The 18,422-nt window shown below is 30.6% G+C and overlaps 2 protein-coding genes across 3 annotated transcripts; one reads left to right on the top strand and one right to left on the bottom strand.

The window, feature by feature from the left end:
• The first annotated feature begins 7,502 nt into the window (after window positions 1-7,502).
• On the top strand, window positions 7,503-13,543 carry LOC137810416 (tyrosyl-DNA phosphodiesterase 1). 2 transcript variants are annotated; one of them, XR_011080902.1, is made up of 16 exons: window positions 7,503-7,826; window positions 7,920-8,138; window positions 8,282-8,482; window positions 8,766-8,826; window positions 9,293-9,369; window positions 9,471-9,728; window positions 10,090-10,179; window positions 10,297-10,431; window positions 10,668-10,817; window positions 11,466-11,569; window positions 12,025-12,078; window positions 12,213-12,303; window positions 12,441-12,521; window positions 12,616-12,769; window positions 12,864-13,010; window positions 13,383-13,543. XR_011080902.1 is itself a non-coding variant. In XM_068611657.1 (15 exons), exons 1-15 carry the CDS (start codon window positions 7,632-7,634, stop codon window positions 12,932-12,934), a joined length of 1,941 nt encoding a protein of 646 aa, XP_068467758.1. In that variant the 5' UTR covers window positions 7,503-7,631; the 3' UTR covers window positions 12,935-13,153. The 2 variants fall into 2 exon arrangements, 1 of the variants encoding a protein (XP_068467758.1); XM_068611657.1 differs by lacking the exon at window positions 13,383-13,543 and having other exon boundaries at window positions 12,864-13,153.
• A 93-nt stretch (window positions 13,544-13,636) lies between these two features.
• LOC137810417 (polyubiquitin 11) lies at window positions 13,637-15,018 on the bottom strand. The gene is made up of 2 exons (XM_068611658.1): window positions 14,776-15,018; window positions 13,637-14,470 (listed from the first exon to the last, which is right to left on the bottom strand). The coding sequence occupies exon 2, from the start codon at window positions 14,468-14,470 to the stop codon at window positions 13,781-13,783; it is 690 nt and encodes a 229-aa protein (XP_068467759.1). The 5' UTR covers window positions 14,776-15,018; the 3' UTR covers window positions 13,637-13,780.
• Between the last annotated feature and the right edge of the window lie 3,404 nt (window positions 15,019-18,422).

Below are 18,422 nucleotides of genomic sequence, written 5' to 3'. Positions count from 1 at the left end.
ATACAAAATGATAACGTACTTTATTTTCAAAATCTGTGCATATTTATATGATTATTATGAATTATTTATTATTAGGCCGAATTAAGATTTTGAATCATCATTAAAAATGTATTACTTAATGTTTCATTACTTATTAGTCTTGTTAATTTTTTTAAACATAATAAATTTAGTCGCGTTAATTAGACATGAAGCTTCCGATTATCGTAGAAAACCCTCTAGTTATGTTAGAAGGTGTCACTACAAGAAAATCATGAAATAAAAACCAACTTTTATAATTAGTTATAATAGTAACTAATTTAAAGATCATTTTAGAAACTAATTAGATATCAATTTAAAAGCTATTTAACAATAATATAAACTAATTTAAAAATTAATTTTGGTTAGTTTTTAAAATAATTTTTAATTTAATTAATATTGTAACTAATTATTTTGTTTTATAAAAATTAGTTTTTATTTTATGATTTTGGTAAAAGTTTTTTATAGTGTCGTAGTAGATTTTAAATTCACATAATGAGGGAGTGATTGGTACCTATTATTATGCGTTCACGGATACACCAAGTGACCACTTATGTATTGATGATTAAATAAAATAATTAGTAAGAAAATAATGAAATTTGCAACGGGGACAAGGAATCTATGAGGTGGTAGTAAATCAAGAGTACAAAGAATAATATATGTTTGGTTTGGTGTATTGAATTTGATCCCAAAGCCACATATATAAATCAGACCCTATTTATCATATCTAATGATTAATGAGAGATGAAGAGTGGGTTGATACAATGAGTGATAACTACTACACTATATATATAGTGACACGGGTATATTGAAGTGAAGTGACAGAAGTAGGGTTTTGCATCAAAATACACAAATTTAAACCATTTTACCGACAGAACTATGAATGTGTGTATGATAGAAAGTGCAAGTGGTTCTGTTGTGAATCACAACAAAAGGCCCTTCCAGATTATACATACCGACATCAGTATTTTTGTATTTAGAACTAAAATGTTAATTAAATATATAAACCATGTGGTGCCCATCCACCTCCACCACATCATCTTCTTCAACATTTTTTAATATCACCCATCTAATTTCTAAAGTATTTATCATAAAAAAATCAACTAATTTAATACACAAAATGTAGGGAACTTACTTTCTTTTTATACATTCTGAAAAGAAAAAGAAAATGAGAATACGAATAATTTTTCTATCCTTTTGAAGAATAGAAAAGGTTTTGGTTGAGAGATAGAGTTTATGTAAGTTTCATCCTTGTAATACAATAAAAACAGAAAACCTTTACTTTTTATTAAATTAAAATTAAAATAATAAATAAATGAAAGGTTTGTGAAGGAAAGAAATAATAGAATACAAATAATGAACAAAAGGAATTATTAGAATTCAATTATGAGAAAATCATAGCCCGTACTACTTTAGTCTTAAATTTATTTTTTGTGATTGATCATTATTTAAATATATTTTCCTTTTAAATAAATTGATTTTAGTTATTTAATATTCAATCTCTCCTTACTTCTTACATGTTCTTTGTTGTTATTTTTTATGTTTTTTAAATTTTGTTATTTTTCACCTTTGTACCTTTTTCCGTACCTCCTCGGTATTAATTTATAAAAAGTCAGTTTTAATTTTTTTTATAAAATTATATAACCTTAAATAAAGAATAACATAACTTTATTAAATAATATTACATACATTATCCACCTTATATTTTTTAATTGCATACCTTCTTTTTATTCGAACACTTTCATTTTTCTTTATAGTATTTTTTAGATAAAATTGCTTTGTGTGTGTTGACAAAAATATTCGTTGTATTTAATATTTTCTAGTATAAAGATATTTTTTTTTTAGTTTTATATTTAATTTTTACAATTTACTGATTTTTCTGTTTTGTTTTATGGTTTTGAATTCTAGAATCCAAAAGATAGTCTCAAATCTAGAATTATTTTTCTGGTTATACAGTCGAAAATATATTTTCAAATTACATTTCATATTGTACAAGGTGATATCCCACTTGTGAGAGGTGACATGGTGCCAAACATGAGTTTTATTAAAAAATATCAAAGATTTTAAACAAAATTAAAAAAAAACATATTTAGTTAAAATTAAATGGGTAGAAAGAACACTATTTTATTATTATTAATAATTATATTTATTACTCTATTATTAATTAATATAATACAAAAATACGTTTACTATATATTATAAACCATAATCTATTATAATCATAGAAAAGTTCTTCAACCTTCTCTATTTTAACAACATCATGACCTCTCTTATTCGATCATAAAGAGATTTTTTCACTGGTTCAAGATAACTGATTATTTTGTCTTGTTGTATTTGTGTATTTTAAAGAAAAAATTACGAGTAAAGAATTTTCATTCACTATTTATCGGTTTTCACAATTTTTTCTTCGTTAATTTCTGTCAAACCATCATCTAACCATTTTTCTTTTCTCACCCCTTTTTCTTCTTCTAACAAAGGGACTCTAATCTTTCATGACATTAACAGTAACCTAATTTTATTCAATTTAATTTTGTAATTTAAGTTGAATAAGAAAGTTGGAGAGTTTGGGGTGACGTAAGTATTGGGCCTCTTGCAACACCTCAATGATTATGAGGCCCTAAAAAACAATGATTTAATTTTCCAGATTTAATATCAATCAATGTGGTCCTTTTGTTATACCCACCACTCATAATTCAGCAATGTTGAGTTGAGCAACACACACTTTTTCCAATTCCTTCATGTGCATTGTTGGTGCTTCTCCCCTTACTCTCAATTTCATTTTTTTGATGGAAGACACAATAGACCCATTCAAATAATATGTCTCAATAAAATAAATGTTTGATTAAAAAACTCAATCAAAAACTTATAAATAAATTAAGTTAAATACGAATATTAAGTTAAATCACTACAAGAAAATTATGAAATAAAAACCAATTTTTAGAGACCAAAATAATTAGTTGCAATAGTAACTAAATTAGAAACTAAATAATTAGTAGTTAAAACCTTGGTTGCTAATTAGATATCAATTTAAAAACTATTTAGCAATAATAGAAACTAATTTAGAAATAATTTTGTTTTAGTTTTTAAAATGGTCTCTAATTTTTGTTATCAGCAATAAAAAATAAATAAATGGAAACCACGTCAGAGGACCCAGTTGGGGTACGTAAAAATGTCTCTAATTTAATTACTATTGCAACTAATTATTTTGATCTTTAAAAATTAGTTTCTATTTCATGATTTTCTTGTAATATATATATATATATATATATATATATATATATATATAATCATATCTATAAAACAAATTAATATCTTGATCTTAGCTACTAGTTAAAAGAATGAGATAAAAATAAATAAAAGTACGATTGTATGAACAAAAAAAAACAATTTATTATGCTTACCAGTATTAAAAACAAACATGATGTTTGGGTTAAGTTAAAGGATTACTTTAATTTATTTTTTCAAATTAGAATGATGGCATCTCAGAAGTATACCAATTTTTTGTTTTAAAAACAATAATGTTAAATGGTACAAAAACCATTTGTTATTTATTCTTTGATCAGAAATATCAAAAAAAAAATTATAGCAATTTTCACAACTTTTTTATTAAAATCTAAAAAAAGTCAAGAACTCTGATCATACACAACAAATTAGGAATTTCATTTAAGGTTAACATATAGGAAGAGTAAACATAATACAAAGAGGGTCGTAAAAACTCTTTCTTCTTCTTCCAATTTCTTTTGGAAATCTCTTTCTTTACTAAAACATTAACAATGCACTTCTCGTGGGTCGCAATGTTACGAATATATTTATCATATGACTTCCATGTTAAAAAAACTCTTAGTAACAATTTAGGATTTTAGATTTTATATTAATTACAGTTCGTTGGATTTATCGTATCATCTGTTATCAGATTAATCATAAATATAGAATATCACGTGCAAATTGAAAATTTTGATGTGAGAGAGATGTGTTGGAGATCCTATAGAACATTTTATAGTATATAAATAAATGCAAATTTCACATTATAAACTAATTTTATAAAGTTAAACTAAACTTAAAATTTATTTATTTAATATACGAAGTTGAAGTTCAACTACTTTAGTAAATGATGTGAGGGTAATTGTTTCTTGATTGAATTTAATTTCTATTTAAATTTGTTTGAGTGGTATTGGATCATCGAGAGAGAAATAAGAAGAAGAAAAAAAGGCTTGTCTTATTATTAAGACAACAATATCATATCGATTCTCTTTTCATTATTATGGAATATAAAATCCAAATCTACAAAAAATTAAATAATTAATGTAGAATATTATTTTTAATCAATTTATAATATCAAAACAAAAATCTAGAGTTTAAAACACAACTTCTCAATGAAAAATCAATTCGAAAAATACGATTCACTCGTACTTCATATTTCTTCAGATTTTTCCAATTTTGTTATTTTTTAAAAACGCATCCTAAACATATATTATTTATACGTATAAGAGATAAAGATAGTAAGTTTTTTTTCATTTATTTAAACCAATAAAGAAAAAAATATATTTATATACAATTTGAAAAACATTAACAATATTTAAACTTTATGTTTCGTAATATTAAAAAATAAACTTTGAGTGGACAAGATATCATATATAATATATAGTTTCAACGTAAAAATGATGTGTTGGAATCTAAAAAAAATATACAACTGAGTGCAAACCTTAATTTATAAGTTGATTTTATAACATTGTTTAAAGTTCATTTCTTAATATTTATATTATTGATATAAAATTAGTTAAAATTTTATTTTATTAAAAAAAATATAATATTTTCTATTTCAATCCAATTTTGAATTTGTTGGTTTCATACAAATAGAATGATTACTTCCTTTCAATAATTAGTATTATGAGTATTTATTTTCCATTTTTAGTGATGTAGCATAGCAGCATAATTTTGAGAAAATGAAAGAAAGTGAAAGAAAGTGATGTGGTAGATTGATTAATTGATCTGTTTGCATGTATACAAGTTGGCAATGATTGTCCCCAATGATTAGTGAGGAGATTCCCTTTTCTCTTTCCTTATCACTTCTCATTTCTCATTTCTCATTTCTGGTGTAGTCCATTTTGCATCCATTTCTAGCTTAAATCAAACATCCTATTACAATAAAATCTTTCCTCTAGAAAATTCATTCTAACCCTACCTTTTTATTATTCAATCTTTTAATTTAATCTTCTAAAATATCAAATCAATTATTGAGAACAGACAAAGAAAATTACATTTTTAAATGAGAAATATTATTGGTGATTATTTAATGAGAAATCAGAATAAACTCAACAACATCACAATGTACTTGAGTATGCACAAAAATATACAAGTACAATAATTTTTTAATGATTACTAAGAGATTAAATAAAAAATTTAATGATTACAAAAAATTGTGTTTTAGCAAAGAGAAAACACTTAACTATAATATTTAGTTTAGTTAGAAACTATAGTTTAAAGAGAAAAGAGTTAGCTAGATATTAAGTTTAGTTAGATGATAGGTCTCTTCTCACTTTTATATTGGACTTTCTTTGTTTTTGTTTTCTAGTATTTATTACGTATTAACAACGTTATCTCGCATATCTATCAACCACCATAATTTTCAACATTTTCAAGAATAAAGATGAGCTTTTCCATTAACATTTTAAATTAGAATTAAACCATTTCTCCTAATTATAAGATAAACCCATGACTTCACAAATTGATTTTATGACTTTTATATGCCAGACTCAGCAAAGCAAATGAGTAAAGGAGTGAGTAAATTTGGTTTTATGGTTTCTCCCTATCAAAATTTGGAAATATCTATGATTATTTAATGAGGTGGGTGAAATTTTTAAACTTGATTAGCTGAGTTTCAGATTTCATTAAGAGAAGAAATAATGTTGATGATGTATAAAAAGAAACTGAGATCCATATTTTTTACGAACAAATGAGTAAAAGAATAATTTTTGTTTTATAATTTGTCTCTACAAAAATTTAAATCAAACTTTGTTAGTTGGGTTACTTATTTTTATTACTAATGATGTATAGGTGAGATCTATGTCCATGTGAAAACACATGAAGTAATTAAATAAATTTAAAACATGAGTCTTATAAGATATTTTTATTAGAATAAACATTGAATTATAAAAAATAAATAATATATTTCTGTTTTGAAAACATATGTTTTTTTTTCCTACTACTATATAAAATACTAATTAGAGTGTATAAGCATTATTTATAAACTCATGGAGTCTATAAATATACACTATTATTTTAGTGTTTTAATTGTCGCTTGAGCGTAATAAGTAATACATTTAATCACAATTTTGATTGCTTTAAGCTTAATTCACCACTTAATAACGATATGGATAACAAATTTTCCACACACAAAAACATATCACAAATATAAAATAATACATCTTGTTCCTTTATTCTTACATTTAATATTTAATCATTTGTCTTTAACACACAAAAACATATCACAAATATGATCCCTTTATTCTTACATTTAATATTTAATCATTGTCTTTAACACACATAATGTAATTATTTACAAAATGTACTTGAACTTCCATAAACCATGTAACCCTGAATATTCATATTTATCATAAGTACAATCATTCATCTCACATATCTCATTTCAATTTCTAGTAGGTACTAATATTAACTTCCCTTAGAGATATTATGTCTAATCTAAAATCTTTTTTTTATATACTTTGAGAAATACAGAAAAACTTATGATAAATCTCAGGTATCAAATCTCATACAATATCTTCATTTTACAAGACACCTAAAGAAAAGAGAAAACAAATATTGAATTAGAACATTATAGTAAAAAATAAATTACTCACCTAACTTTTTTTTAACCTTTTTATGATTATATTTCATCGATAAAGTTTACAGAGGTAAAAGTTTAAATAAAATAAAAGGTTTGTAATATAGTTGTTCATATAATGCATTGAAAACACACTCATAGCGTTGGTTCTTCCTGTACTTCCACAACTTCTATAATTTTTGAGTGCTCAATGAGAAAATATTTTGTTCTTATAAAAGTAAATTTTAAATTTTATAAGTTTTCTTTATTTTCTATTAACACTTTTTTATTTAGAATTTGAAATATATATTTTGGATTCTATAATTTAGAATGTATTTTTAAAAAAAAATTATATTCTGGATTATAGAAGAATCTAGAAAGTTTTTCCAATTCAAAAGTAACTTCTGAATTTTATGATCCAGAATTTTTCGGGATCATCGTTTCAAAATAAAAAACATCAATAGAAAAATAGATGAAAATGTATTTTTAATATTTTATGAAGTATAGATTGACATAAGAAGTTATGGGGTGCAGGAAGAAATAGCACACTAATAGAGAGTAGTGTTCACCATGAGTGGGTTTGCCCAATCCATTTAAGAATAGTATGGGCCATGGACCGTCCTAAAAGGATTTGGGCTTTTGAAGGAAGGTTTTGGGCTTTAGGAGTAAGGTCCAGCAGACGTTGTTCCGCTGTGTTTGGGTGTTTGGAGTCTGAAAAGCAGGAAGAAGGAAGCGTTTGAGGGCTGGGAAAGATCGTGAGTGTGTGACGTCACAGGCATTTGATTTGATTAGGTTAATGTCTGCGTCTGAGGTGGGATACCTGATTCCGGTGAATCAAAGTTCCGAGGAAGAAGGTTCAGTTCCGAAGCTAGCTATATCAGATGGCACAAACGTTATTGGTCGGAACAACATTCCTGTTCCGGACAAGAGGCTCAGCCGCAAGCACCTCACTTTAACTGCTTTTCGCGATGGCTCCGCTAATTTGATCGTCGTATTAACCTTTACGACTCTCTCCTTCTTCACATTCATACCTTTTTTTTTTCTTTTTTCAATTTGTGATTTTTTCTCTCTGTGTTAATTTTAGGAGGGGACGAACCCAATCGTTCTTAATTCCGGGAATAAGAGAAGGAAGCTGAATCCTAAAGAAGAAGCTATCATTTGCAATGGTGATGTAATCGAGCTCATTCCCGGTCACCATCTTTTTAAATATCAGGTGTTGGGGGGTGACGGAAAATCTTCCAGTGGTAGAAACAATGGAGCTCAATCATCGTTCAGAAATAAAGCTTCAGGCAGGGCTTCACGGGTATTCAACTGCTTCCTTCATGCTCCTACATTTTTACATTTGTGTTCGTGTCATAATCATCTGAATGTGCATGCATTGAGGTGATTCTGCTGTTTTTTTTTTGTTTGTAAAATGAATTGTTGTGTTGGGTGTGAACTCTGCAGGATAATGTTGAAACATGCAGCCAGAAACAAGGTAGGAATGCAGACGCAAGGAAGTCTGTGCATTCACAGTCGGGTGTGGAGGCCATTCGTAATTTTCATGTCCCTAATGACCAAATACCTTCGACTTTTCGACTTTTGCGTGTGCAAGGGTTACCACAGTGGGCAAATACTTCATGTGTTTCTATAGGTGATGTCATTCAGGTGAGTAGGAATAATTGTATTCCAGATTTTTACTTGTTCTTGCATTGCCCTCTTGAGTGATGCTTTTTGAACTATAAAGCAACTGTTTTTGTCCTTCATGGTAGCAATTGATTGAATGTTTTCATTTTTCAACTATGGTTGAGAATAAATGTGCAATGTGACAAAGTTGAAAAGAAATATTTTCTGCTTCCATAATTGGATAAATTTGATAATTTTACACAAAACACAACTCGAAAATAATGGAACTCCTCATTGATTTTATTTTAATGCTTATCACTGATAGGGGGATATTCTAGTTGCTATTCTGTCAAACTACATGGTAGACATTGACTGGTTGATTCCCGGTGAGTTTTTTTTTTTTTTTCTCAATTCCTCCTTGCTTTTTCCTCTCTACTCCCCCGAATTTTTACCTGTTTGTAGCCTGACAATCATCTTTGTCCTTACAAATTAAAAATATTCTGACATTAATCATTCTTATCATATTTTCAAATTGCTGGAAGGAAAATTTGTTATTTTGCGATCTTAATTCTTTTGTTTTTTCAGCTCCTCTTACTCCCACTGAAATAGTGCACACTTTATCTTTCTTATAGAGCATTACATTACATTAATTAACATATTTACATATCCGAAAGGTGCAACCCAACCATCTATTTCTCAATTATGCACAACCATAGGCTGCTGGCATGTCTTGTGTTCTGAAATTTGTGCTTACGTGAACAATTTGAGAAACTCACGTGAACAATTTTGATTGAGTTTCTCAAATTGTTGATCTCATTCTATTTTCTCCCTTTCAATATTTTCCTGAGGTAGCATGTCCAGCACTTTCAAAAGTGCCCCATGTGCTAGTCATTCACGGAGAAAATGATGGCAGGGTGGATTGCATAAAGGTTTGTCTCAGATCAATATATTTGGTTAGTTGTTTGCAAGATTGATTACGGAAAACTGGTTGAAAGATATTGACTTGCTATACTACTTCTCTGATTGTTAGAGAATCAAACCTGCAAAGTGGATTCTGCACAAACCATCATTGCCAATTTCATTTGGGACACACCATTCAAAGGCCATGCTGCTTATATATCCTCAAGGAGTGAGAGTTATTGTGCATACAGCGAACTTAATTTATGTGGATTGGAACAATAAAAGCCAAGGTTTGTGGATGCAAGATTTTCCATGGAAAGATCAAAATAGTCCAAGCAAGGGATCTGGATTTGAAAGTGACCTGGTTGAATATCTCAGTATGCTAAAGGTAACGATAGACACTTTTCATTTATATAGAGAGACACGAATAAAGAATCTCAAGTTGATAAGATAAAACCAATGCTGAATAGTTCTTGGAAAACCTAGTTGAAGTAACCGGTCCCAAATTACTAGACCATTGGATTATTGTAGAAAATTCACTTCTTAAAAGCTTTTAACAAGTTATTATAAAAATTTGTTGCTAGTCAAAGTACTTATACGGCCCATGAAAGCTAAATAGTTTCCAACAGATGTTGATGTTATTGATTGACTTGATATTATTATTAGTGTTGCTACATAACTGTCCATATCAGGCATTTTTTATAGGCACTATACATATTATGCATAACATTATTTATTTGGTGGTTCAGTGGCCGGAGTTCTCAGTTAAACTTCCATCACTTGGAAGCGTCAGTATATGTCCATCTTTCTTCAGGAAGTTTGATTATAGTGATGCAAGGGTATTTTTCCACTTATTCTTGTTAAATGATATCCTTTTTTTATTGAAATGTAAAATTTGTCACATTGTCAGATACACTGTACATCAGGATACATAATGCTGTTTGCATTATATTCAGGTTAGACTAATCGCATCAGTACCTGGATATCATTCTGGTACTAGTTTGAAAAAGTGGGGACATATGAAGCTGCGTTCTCTTCTCCAGGAGTGTACTTTTGATGAAGAGTTTAAGAAATCTCCACTTGTTTATCAGGTGCAGTTTTGGCTGGCTAGGTTGCATTATACTCTTGTTTTGGCGCAGTTGGTTCATGTTAATCTTATAACTCCAGTATTAAATGAAAAAGTTAATGTTTATTTCACTATTGTTATATTTTCTCTCGTTTCAACTTAAGTTTTGACTAGAATGTATCACTTCAAGACAGATTTTAGGTAATTGCAAAATCTATCATTTACTATTTTGTTGATGATCTTGGCTTATATCTACTGCAGTTCTCCTCCCTTGGCTCTTTGGATGAGAAATGGATGACTGAGCTAGCATCATCAATGTCAGCAGGCCTCTCTGAAGACAAAACACCTCTTGGTATGGGGGAGCCCCAAATCATATGGCCTACTGTAGAGGATGTCAGGTGCTCATTAGAGGTAAAGCATTTAGATGTTGAGCATGTATTTTTTACTTTATGAGATAAAAAAGGAAAACGGCCTTTGATTAGCATTTCATGAGCAACTTAAAGGTTATCATAATCAAATATCAGTTGATATGGCACGTGTCTGGTCTTTTTTTATCAGGTTAACGACCATTTTTAATTTTGCCATACATGCTTAATAATTCTCTCTTATACTGTTGAAAATAAGTCTGGATCATTTCTATCTTTGTTTCACTTAGTAATGACACGAGTATGAACAGGGTGAATAGCATAAAGCCCATACCCCCTTGTTGATATCTTACTGATGTACTTGAGTTGTTGGTTCTTAGACCAATGTTTTTTCTATTCTACTTTGATTAGTGGTTATTGCTGAATCGAACACTCGTCACTAGGTCAAAGAGAATTCAACACTTATAACTGATTTAAATATTTCAAGTGTCTCTGGGCTTTCAAAGTAGTTCATTGGCAAGAATGATTATTTAAGTTTAAAATATGAGTACTCTCTTTAGTTCTTATCTTCTCTTATGCTTGTTAGTGTCAGCTTTTTGTTTCATCTTATTTCTTTTTTCACGTTGGTCTGTTTCGTAATTGAATTTCTTAGTGCAACTTTGTAGACAAGTTTTGCCTTCTATTTGTTCTGTAGGGTTATGCAGCTGGAAGTGCAATTCCAAGTCCTCTGAAGAATGTGGAGAAAGCATTTTTAAAGAAGTATTGGGCAAAATGGAAAGCAGACCTTACTGGTCGCTGGTAAGTGTATCTCGTTGTACAATGAAAGCTAGCCCTTTAGCTTAACAATTATTTTAAAATTTTAGCATTTAATGTGTTCATATTTTCTTGGAATTATACCAGTCATACAATATTTTTTGCAACCCATTGATTGAATTTGAATAAAGAAATTTTATTGTCTCTATGAGGAATTTTTTTTTGCTGTTTGTGGTATAATCTCTTACGAAAAATATTACGAAAAATATTTCCTAACTAGTCGCTGGAAAGGATTATCTACAGGTCATAATTGTCTTCTAGCCTCATTGGAGTTTGATTTATCTTAAAGGCCCGTGGGAGAAAACTTGGCACTCGCCTTTGCTATTTTGAATATGCGTCACAAATTTTGATTGGAAATATATGCAATTTTTCCTCAAATTTTTATTGGCCATAAATGCTAGTTTGTCTCACCAATTATGTCTATGTATGCAATGTTTCAGCCGTGCTATGCCGCATATAAAGACTTTCGCTCGTTATAATAATCAGAGTCTTGCGTAAGAGCTCCGTCAGACCTATTATATTATATGCACTTCAGCATTTTATGTTTGTTGAATTTTTTAGTCACGCACTGCACTGCTAAAATCATGTTATAGATAGTTAACTGTGGAAACACCCTCTTCCCAAATAGTTGGTTCTTGTTAACTTCGGCAAATCTTAGCAAAGCTGCCTGGGGAGCTCTCCAGAAGAATAACACTCAGTTCATGATTCGTTCCTATGAGGTATGTCAGCCAAACCAAACCTTATACAGGACTCTGAAGATGCTAAGAAGAGCGTCTTTGGCATTTGCAGTCAAAGTACATTTTATCTTGTTCTCCACAGGTTGCACTAAAAAATATTTATATTCATTTCCTTTTAGCTGGGAGTGCTATTTTTACCATCATCATTCAAACGACGAGGATCTGCATTTTCCTGTACCTGTAATGTTTTACTATCTGAGGTAGCGAATCTTTGCTCTTTGATGTTCTTTATGCTTGACATGATTTAACTTCAAGTGGAGAGGGAAACTCATGTTTGCAAACTAAGAATTGCAGGGTAAAGGCCCATCCCAAGAATCTTCTGAAGTGAAGAAAACAAAACTAGTAACCCTAGCTGGGCAGAAAAAAGAGAGTTTGCATTCACCATCTGATGTTATTATCCCTTTACCTTTGCCTTACGAGCTCCCTCCCCTGCCTTATTCTTCCCAAGGTCAATCACATCTGCTTCTCTCTCGCATGTTTAAGTTGTTTTGTCTGTTGTCACGTGTAACTTGTCTTCTAATTAATATCAATTCCCTCTGCAGATGTTCCCTGGTCTTGGGACCGACAATATAAAAATAAAGATGTCTACGGTCAAGTTTGGCCGCGGATGTGAGCATATCAACATTGATGTCATTCACACTGTACATATCATTTGAACTCCTCTCCATGGTGTTGTGGATGATTGAACGGTACATATCCTTGTGCATATAGTTTGTCAAACTTTCGACAAAGGTGTTTCATTTTCATTCCATATGTTTTGTTTTCTTGTCAGAAATATATCAAATATTGAATGCTTATTTCGATTCAAGAGATTTATTTATTTTTGTTTCAATTACTTTTCATTCAAGGGTGTATTGAAACCCCCTTTAGTAGATTATGCATTAAAGCTTAGATCGTAGTTCCTTTAAATCCTTTGTTATATTCTAGATGGATATTATTCTATATTTTTATTACTTAAAATTAAATATACAATAATTTCATTGTTCTTGTGTGTTTGTACTTCCTCTCTTTGAGTTATTACAAGATTTATCTTGTAATTTTTACCTATTTTTTTTCACAAGGTGATTTAAAGAAGGATTCAAATACCAAGGGACTCTCCTGCAGTTTTTACATTGGTATAGTTATATTCTTCTCGACAAACATTGAATAAATATTTGTAATTTCTACACGAGCGCACCTCTTATAGATGAATTGAAAACCTCACATTCATCTTCACACCAAATTATGCAACAATGCATGAAACCAAATTGCAGGTATTTAATTTCAAAACATAAAAACATTTGTAACACAACATGGTACAGAAAGAACATTGAAGTGCTTACTAAAAGGTGATGAAGTTGATATTAATGGATTACAAAGTTATTGACAACAATAAAAATAAAACAAATTTATTTATCGGGCCAACAGAGACCCATACACAGCAAGTTCTGAATTTTGAAGACAAGACCATAGAAGGATCTTAAAAACCACCACGAAGACGCAGGACAAGGTGAAGGGTGGACTCCTTCTGGATATTGTAGTCAGCAAGGGTCCTCCCATCCTCCAACTGCTTCCCGGCGAAGATCAGCCTCTGCTGGTCCGGGGGAATTCCCTCCTTGTCCTGAATTTTGGCCTTGACATTGTCAATGGTGTCAGAACTCTCAACCTCCAGAGTGATGGTCTTCCCAGTCAAGGTCTTGACAAAAATCTGCATGCCACCTCTGAGTCTGAGGACAAGGTGAAGGGTGGACTCCTTCTGGATGTTGTAGTCTGCAAGGGTGCGGCCATCCTCAAGCTGCTTCCCAGCAAAAATCAGCCTCTGCTGGTCTGGGGGAATGCCTTCCTTGTCCTGAATCTTAGCCTTCACGTTGTCAATGGTGTCTGAGCTCTCCACCTCAAGGGTGATTGTCTTTCCGGTGAGGGTCTTCACGAATATCTGCATTCCTCCACGGAGACGGAGGACCAGATGGAGGGTGGACTCCTTCTGGATGTTGTAGTCAGCCAGGGTGCGACCATCCTCCAGCTGCTTCCCGGCGAAGATCAGACGCTGCTGGTCCGGTGGGATCCCTTCCTTGTCCTGAATTTTGGCCTTCACGTTGTCGATGGTGTCGGAACTCTCCACCTCAAGAGTTATGGTCTTACCAGTCAAGGTCTTAACGAAGATTTGCATCTGCACCGCCATAAACAACCCAACACATGAATCAAAACCGAAATCAAACCAATACACATAAGAATCCTAATTACAATAATCGACCAAATTTAGGGCTAAACTCCAGATAAAAAATCAAAAGAAAACATCACAGAAGCACCAAAACTGAGAATCTTAATCAAAACATTTGAAAATTGAAATTGGAAGCCTGGAATGTCATGAATGTCCACAACCTAACAGATTTTTCAGATGCATAAAAGCTAACAGATTGAAGAAGAGATAGAAGAGAAAAAGTTTGGAAATTGAAAGATTGAAGAGAAGGATACCTTGAAGGGTTTGAATGAATGAAAATGAGATAGAATTGGGGATGGAAGGGAAAGGGGTTGGGGGTGTCTTATATAAGGATAAACATGATCGAGTTAGGTACGATGACAAAGAGGGCGTTACCTCTTTGCCTATCACATTGCGACACGTGGAAGGAAGAGCGGAACCAGGCAGCTTCTAGAATGAATGATCCATTGGTTGCATTGGCGGTCCGGTCACGGAGGCAATGCAATATACCAAGACACTTCTTCACTATTCTTTTCTTTTCAACCAATACATTATTACTATGTTTTCTTTAGATGAAATGAAAATGGAAGGAAATAAAAATTAGTTTTCATTTTTAAAATCTCTGAAAAATTATTCGATTATTTAGATTGCAATAACTTTTTACATTTATTTTAAATGGTATTTTCAAACCTCCTCCACTTTAAATGTTGCTTCCATTATTATCATTTCATTCGTAGAGGGATGACTTCTTTAGAGTTCGGTGCTTCATTATAATTTTATTTTTAAAAGACTATAATTTTATTTTTAAAAGACGATAAGTTAAGAAAGAAAAATGTATTTAAACTGTCATTAATTTCAACTCCTAATCAACATGAAACTAGTACAATAACACTTTCTATAATATGTTTTTTTTTTTAAAGTTCACCATGAACCTTGAAGCAAACTCATAGTATGTTTTCTATTAGGTACATTTTTGTATTTTTGCATCACATGAAAACAATTTTTTATTATCATCAGGAAATATGGACCGGAAGTTCTTTCATCCCTACTTTTATTCCACCTAACATATGTTTTTCTAACTGATTATCTTACCATTTCTGATAAAAAAAATCATGTTAATGCACCTGTATATGACGACTTAAACTATTAAAAATATTGAAAAGACATTATGTTATAGATATATTTTATTTTATTATAATAATAATTAAAAAAATAGTTAATGATAATATTTTAATAACTTTTTGTTTGAAAATATATCTTTTATAAAACATTAATTTTTTTGTCATTAAAAATAATTTATAAAGCGTGTTGATGAATCGTAAAAGGGAAAAAGATGAGTATTGAAATATAAAAGGTAAAAAATTGCATCAACTATACATTAAAAATATTGCAATTTTAGAAATTAGAATGAAAGTGTAAATCTTACTTACTGAAGATTTTTTATTTTTTTTCTGTTCCACAGTGTGTATATATTATATGCAACGCTTTATAAACAATATAGGGATGCATCCCTTTTGGATACACAACCATCTTTTAACAAGTTTTTTTTATTAATTAACTTTGTTTTAACAAGTTGCTTTAGCAAAGTATATGATGGATATCATGCAAGTTGTTTAGAATAGAATTAAATTGCCAAATAGTGAAGAGTTATGAAGTAATTTAAACATATAATCAAATGGAGTATTCATTGGTAATTTTGTAATATTTTTTAAAATATATTATTTTTATTGTCCCTTTAACGTATATGGTGGGCTAAACAAATTATAGTTATATATATAATCTCACTCTTTGTCTCCGTTGTTTTTACAATGGCAATAGACAAATTCCATGCCTCATTGAACGTTAGTAATCTTATTTCAGAGCATTATGTTAAGTAGAGGATTGAGTTATAATTAATAAGGTTTAAAATTTGAGTTTTAGATAAATAAAAACATAATTTAGATTTCAGAATTTGTAGAATTTCGCCTTATTTTCTGTAATTTTATTCTGGGTCCATATTGCGTTGAAAATTTTTGAAAAAACTTAGACAAGTACGTTCATATGTTGTTTGCACCCAACTAAGAAGATACGTCCATAAAAAAATCACCAAGAGTTATATAGGAAAGAAAAATCATGATGTTTTATTTTCGGAAAACCAGTTTTGCTCACTCTCGGTCCGGGACTTATTACGCCTTATTCCTTGGGTCTTTTGGTCTGAAAAATTTACCAGACATTCGCTATTGCGTGTGTTGAGTTTTGGCTGATATTTCAGATTCAAACTCGTTCCACAAGATTTGGAAAAAATCATTTATTCATCACTGTTAGGGCTGAAAGGAAGGTTCGTTTGTGTCTGGAACTGTTTGATTTTTTCAAAGGTGAACACTCATCCGTTTGAACTGAAATTTATCGCGTTTTGTCCCAAATACAATCGAGATTCTTAAATGGAGTTCCAAAAAAAAAAAACTAATTTGGGAATTATTTTTAAATTTTTTTTGCAAATTAAGACTATCACCGAAATTTGTGAAATTTTGCACTACTTTCTGTAATTTTGCTCTGGGTCCATAATGTGTTGAAAAATTACGAAAATAATCACACAAGTACTTTCATTTATTGTTTGGAACCAGCTAAGGAGACACATCCATAAACAAATCACAAAAAAGAAAAAATAGAAAAAAAAGCTAGGACATTTTCTTTTTAGAAAATCGGTTTTGTTCACTCTCAATGTGGGTCTTACTAAGCCCTATTCCTTCGGTCTTTTGGTCTGAAATCTTTACCAAAAATTCTTCATTGTGTGTATTGAGTTTTGGATGAGATTTGAGCCCCAGATTCGTCCCACAAGATTTTTAACAAATATTTTATTCATCATTGCCAGGTTTAAAAGGAATGTTCGTTTGTATGTGAAACTGTTTGATTTTTTTCCTAGGTGAATACTCATACGTTTGATGTGAAATTTGTCGTGTTTTGTCCCAAATTGAGTTTAGATTCTTACGTGGAATTTCAAAATCAAATTATTTCGGGACAATTTTTCTGAAACTTTGTGAAAAACCAAGGCGAGCTCTACCAAAATTTGTGAAATGTCGCCCTATTATCTGCACTTTTATTATGGGTCCATATTGCATTTAAAAATTTCGAAAAAATTCACACAAGTACTTTCATATATTGTTTGCACCCTGCTAATGAGGCACGTCCATCAACAAATCACAAAAAGGAGATATAGGGAAGAAAAGCCAGGACATTTTGTTTTCGAAAAATCGGTTTTGTTCATCTCGGTCTGGGTCTTACTACGCCCTATTCCTTAAGTATTTTGGTATGAAAATTTTACCAGACATTTCACAATGTGTATATTGAGTTTTGGCTAAGATTTGAGCCCCATATTCGTCCCACAAGATTTTCAATAAGTTTTTTATTCATCAGTGCCAGTGTTGAAAAGAAGATTCGATTGCGAGTGAAATTGTTTGATTTTTTCCTAGGTGAATACTCATCCGTTTGACATGAAATTTATCGCGTTTTGTCCCAAATTCAGTATAAATTCTTAATTGGAATTTCAACTAAAAATTATTTCGGGACAATTTTTCTGAAATTTTGTGAAAAACGAAAGCTATCCTCTACCAAAATTTGTGAAATTTCGCCATACATTCTGCAATATTATTATGCAACCATATTGCGTTGAAAATTTCTGAAAAAAATTCACACAAGTACTTTCATATGTTGTTTGCACCTTGCTAAGGGGGCACATCCATAAAAAAAAATCACGAAAAAGAGATATAGGGAAGAAAAGAGAGGACATTTTGCTTTTGGAAAATTGGTTTTGTGCACTCTCGGTGTGGGTCTTACTACGCCTTATTCCTTGGGTCTTTTGGTCTGAAAATTTTACCAGACATTCGTCATTGTGTGTATTGAGTTTTGGCTGAGAGTTGAGCCCCAGATTCGTCCCACAAGATTT

Source organism: Phaseolus vulgaris, chromosome 2, assembly GCF_000499845.2.
Source record: "Phaseolus vulgaris cultivar G19833 chromosome 2, P. vulgaris v2.0, whole genome shotgun sequence".
Lineage (NCBI taxonomy): Eukaryota > Viridiplantae > Streptophyta > Magnoliopsida > Fabales > Fabaceae > Phaseolus > Phaseolus vulgaris.
The sequence above is the reverse complement of the archived record's forward strand: the minus strand, read 5'-3'. Positions and strand labels throughout refer to the sequence as shown.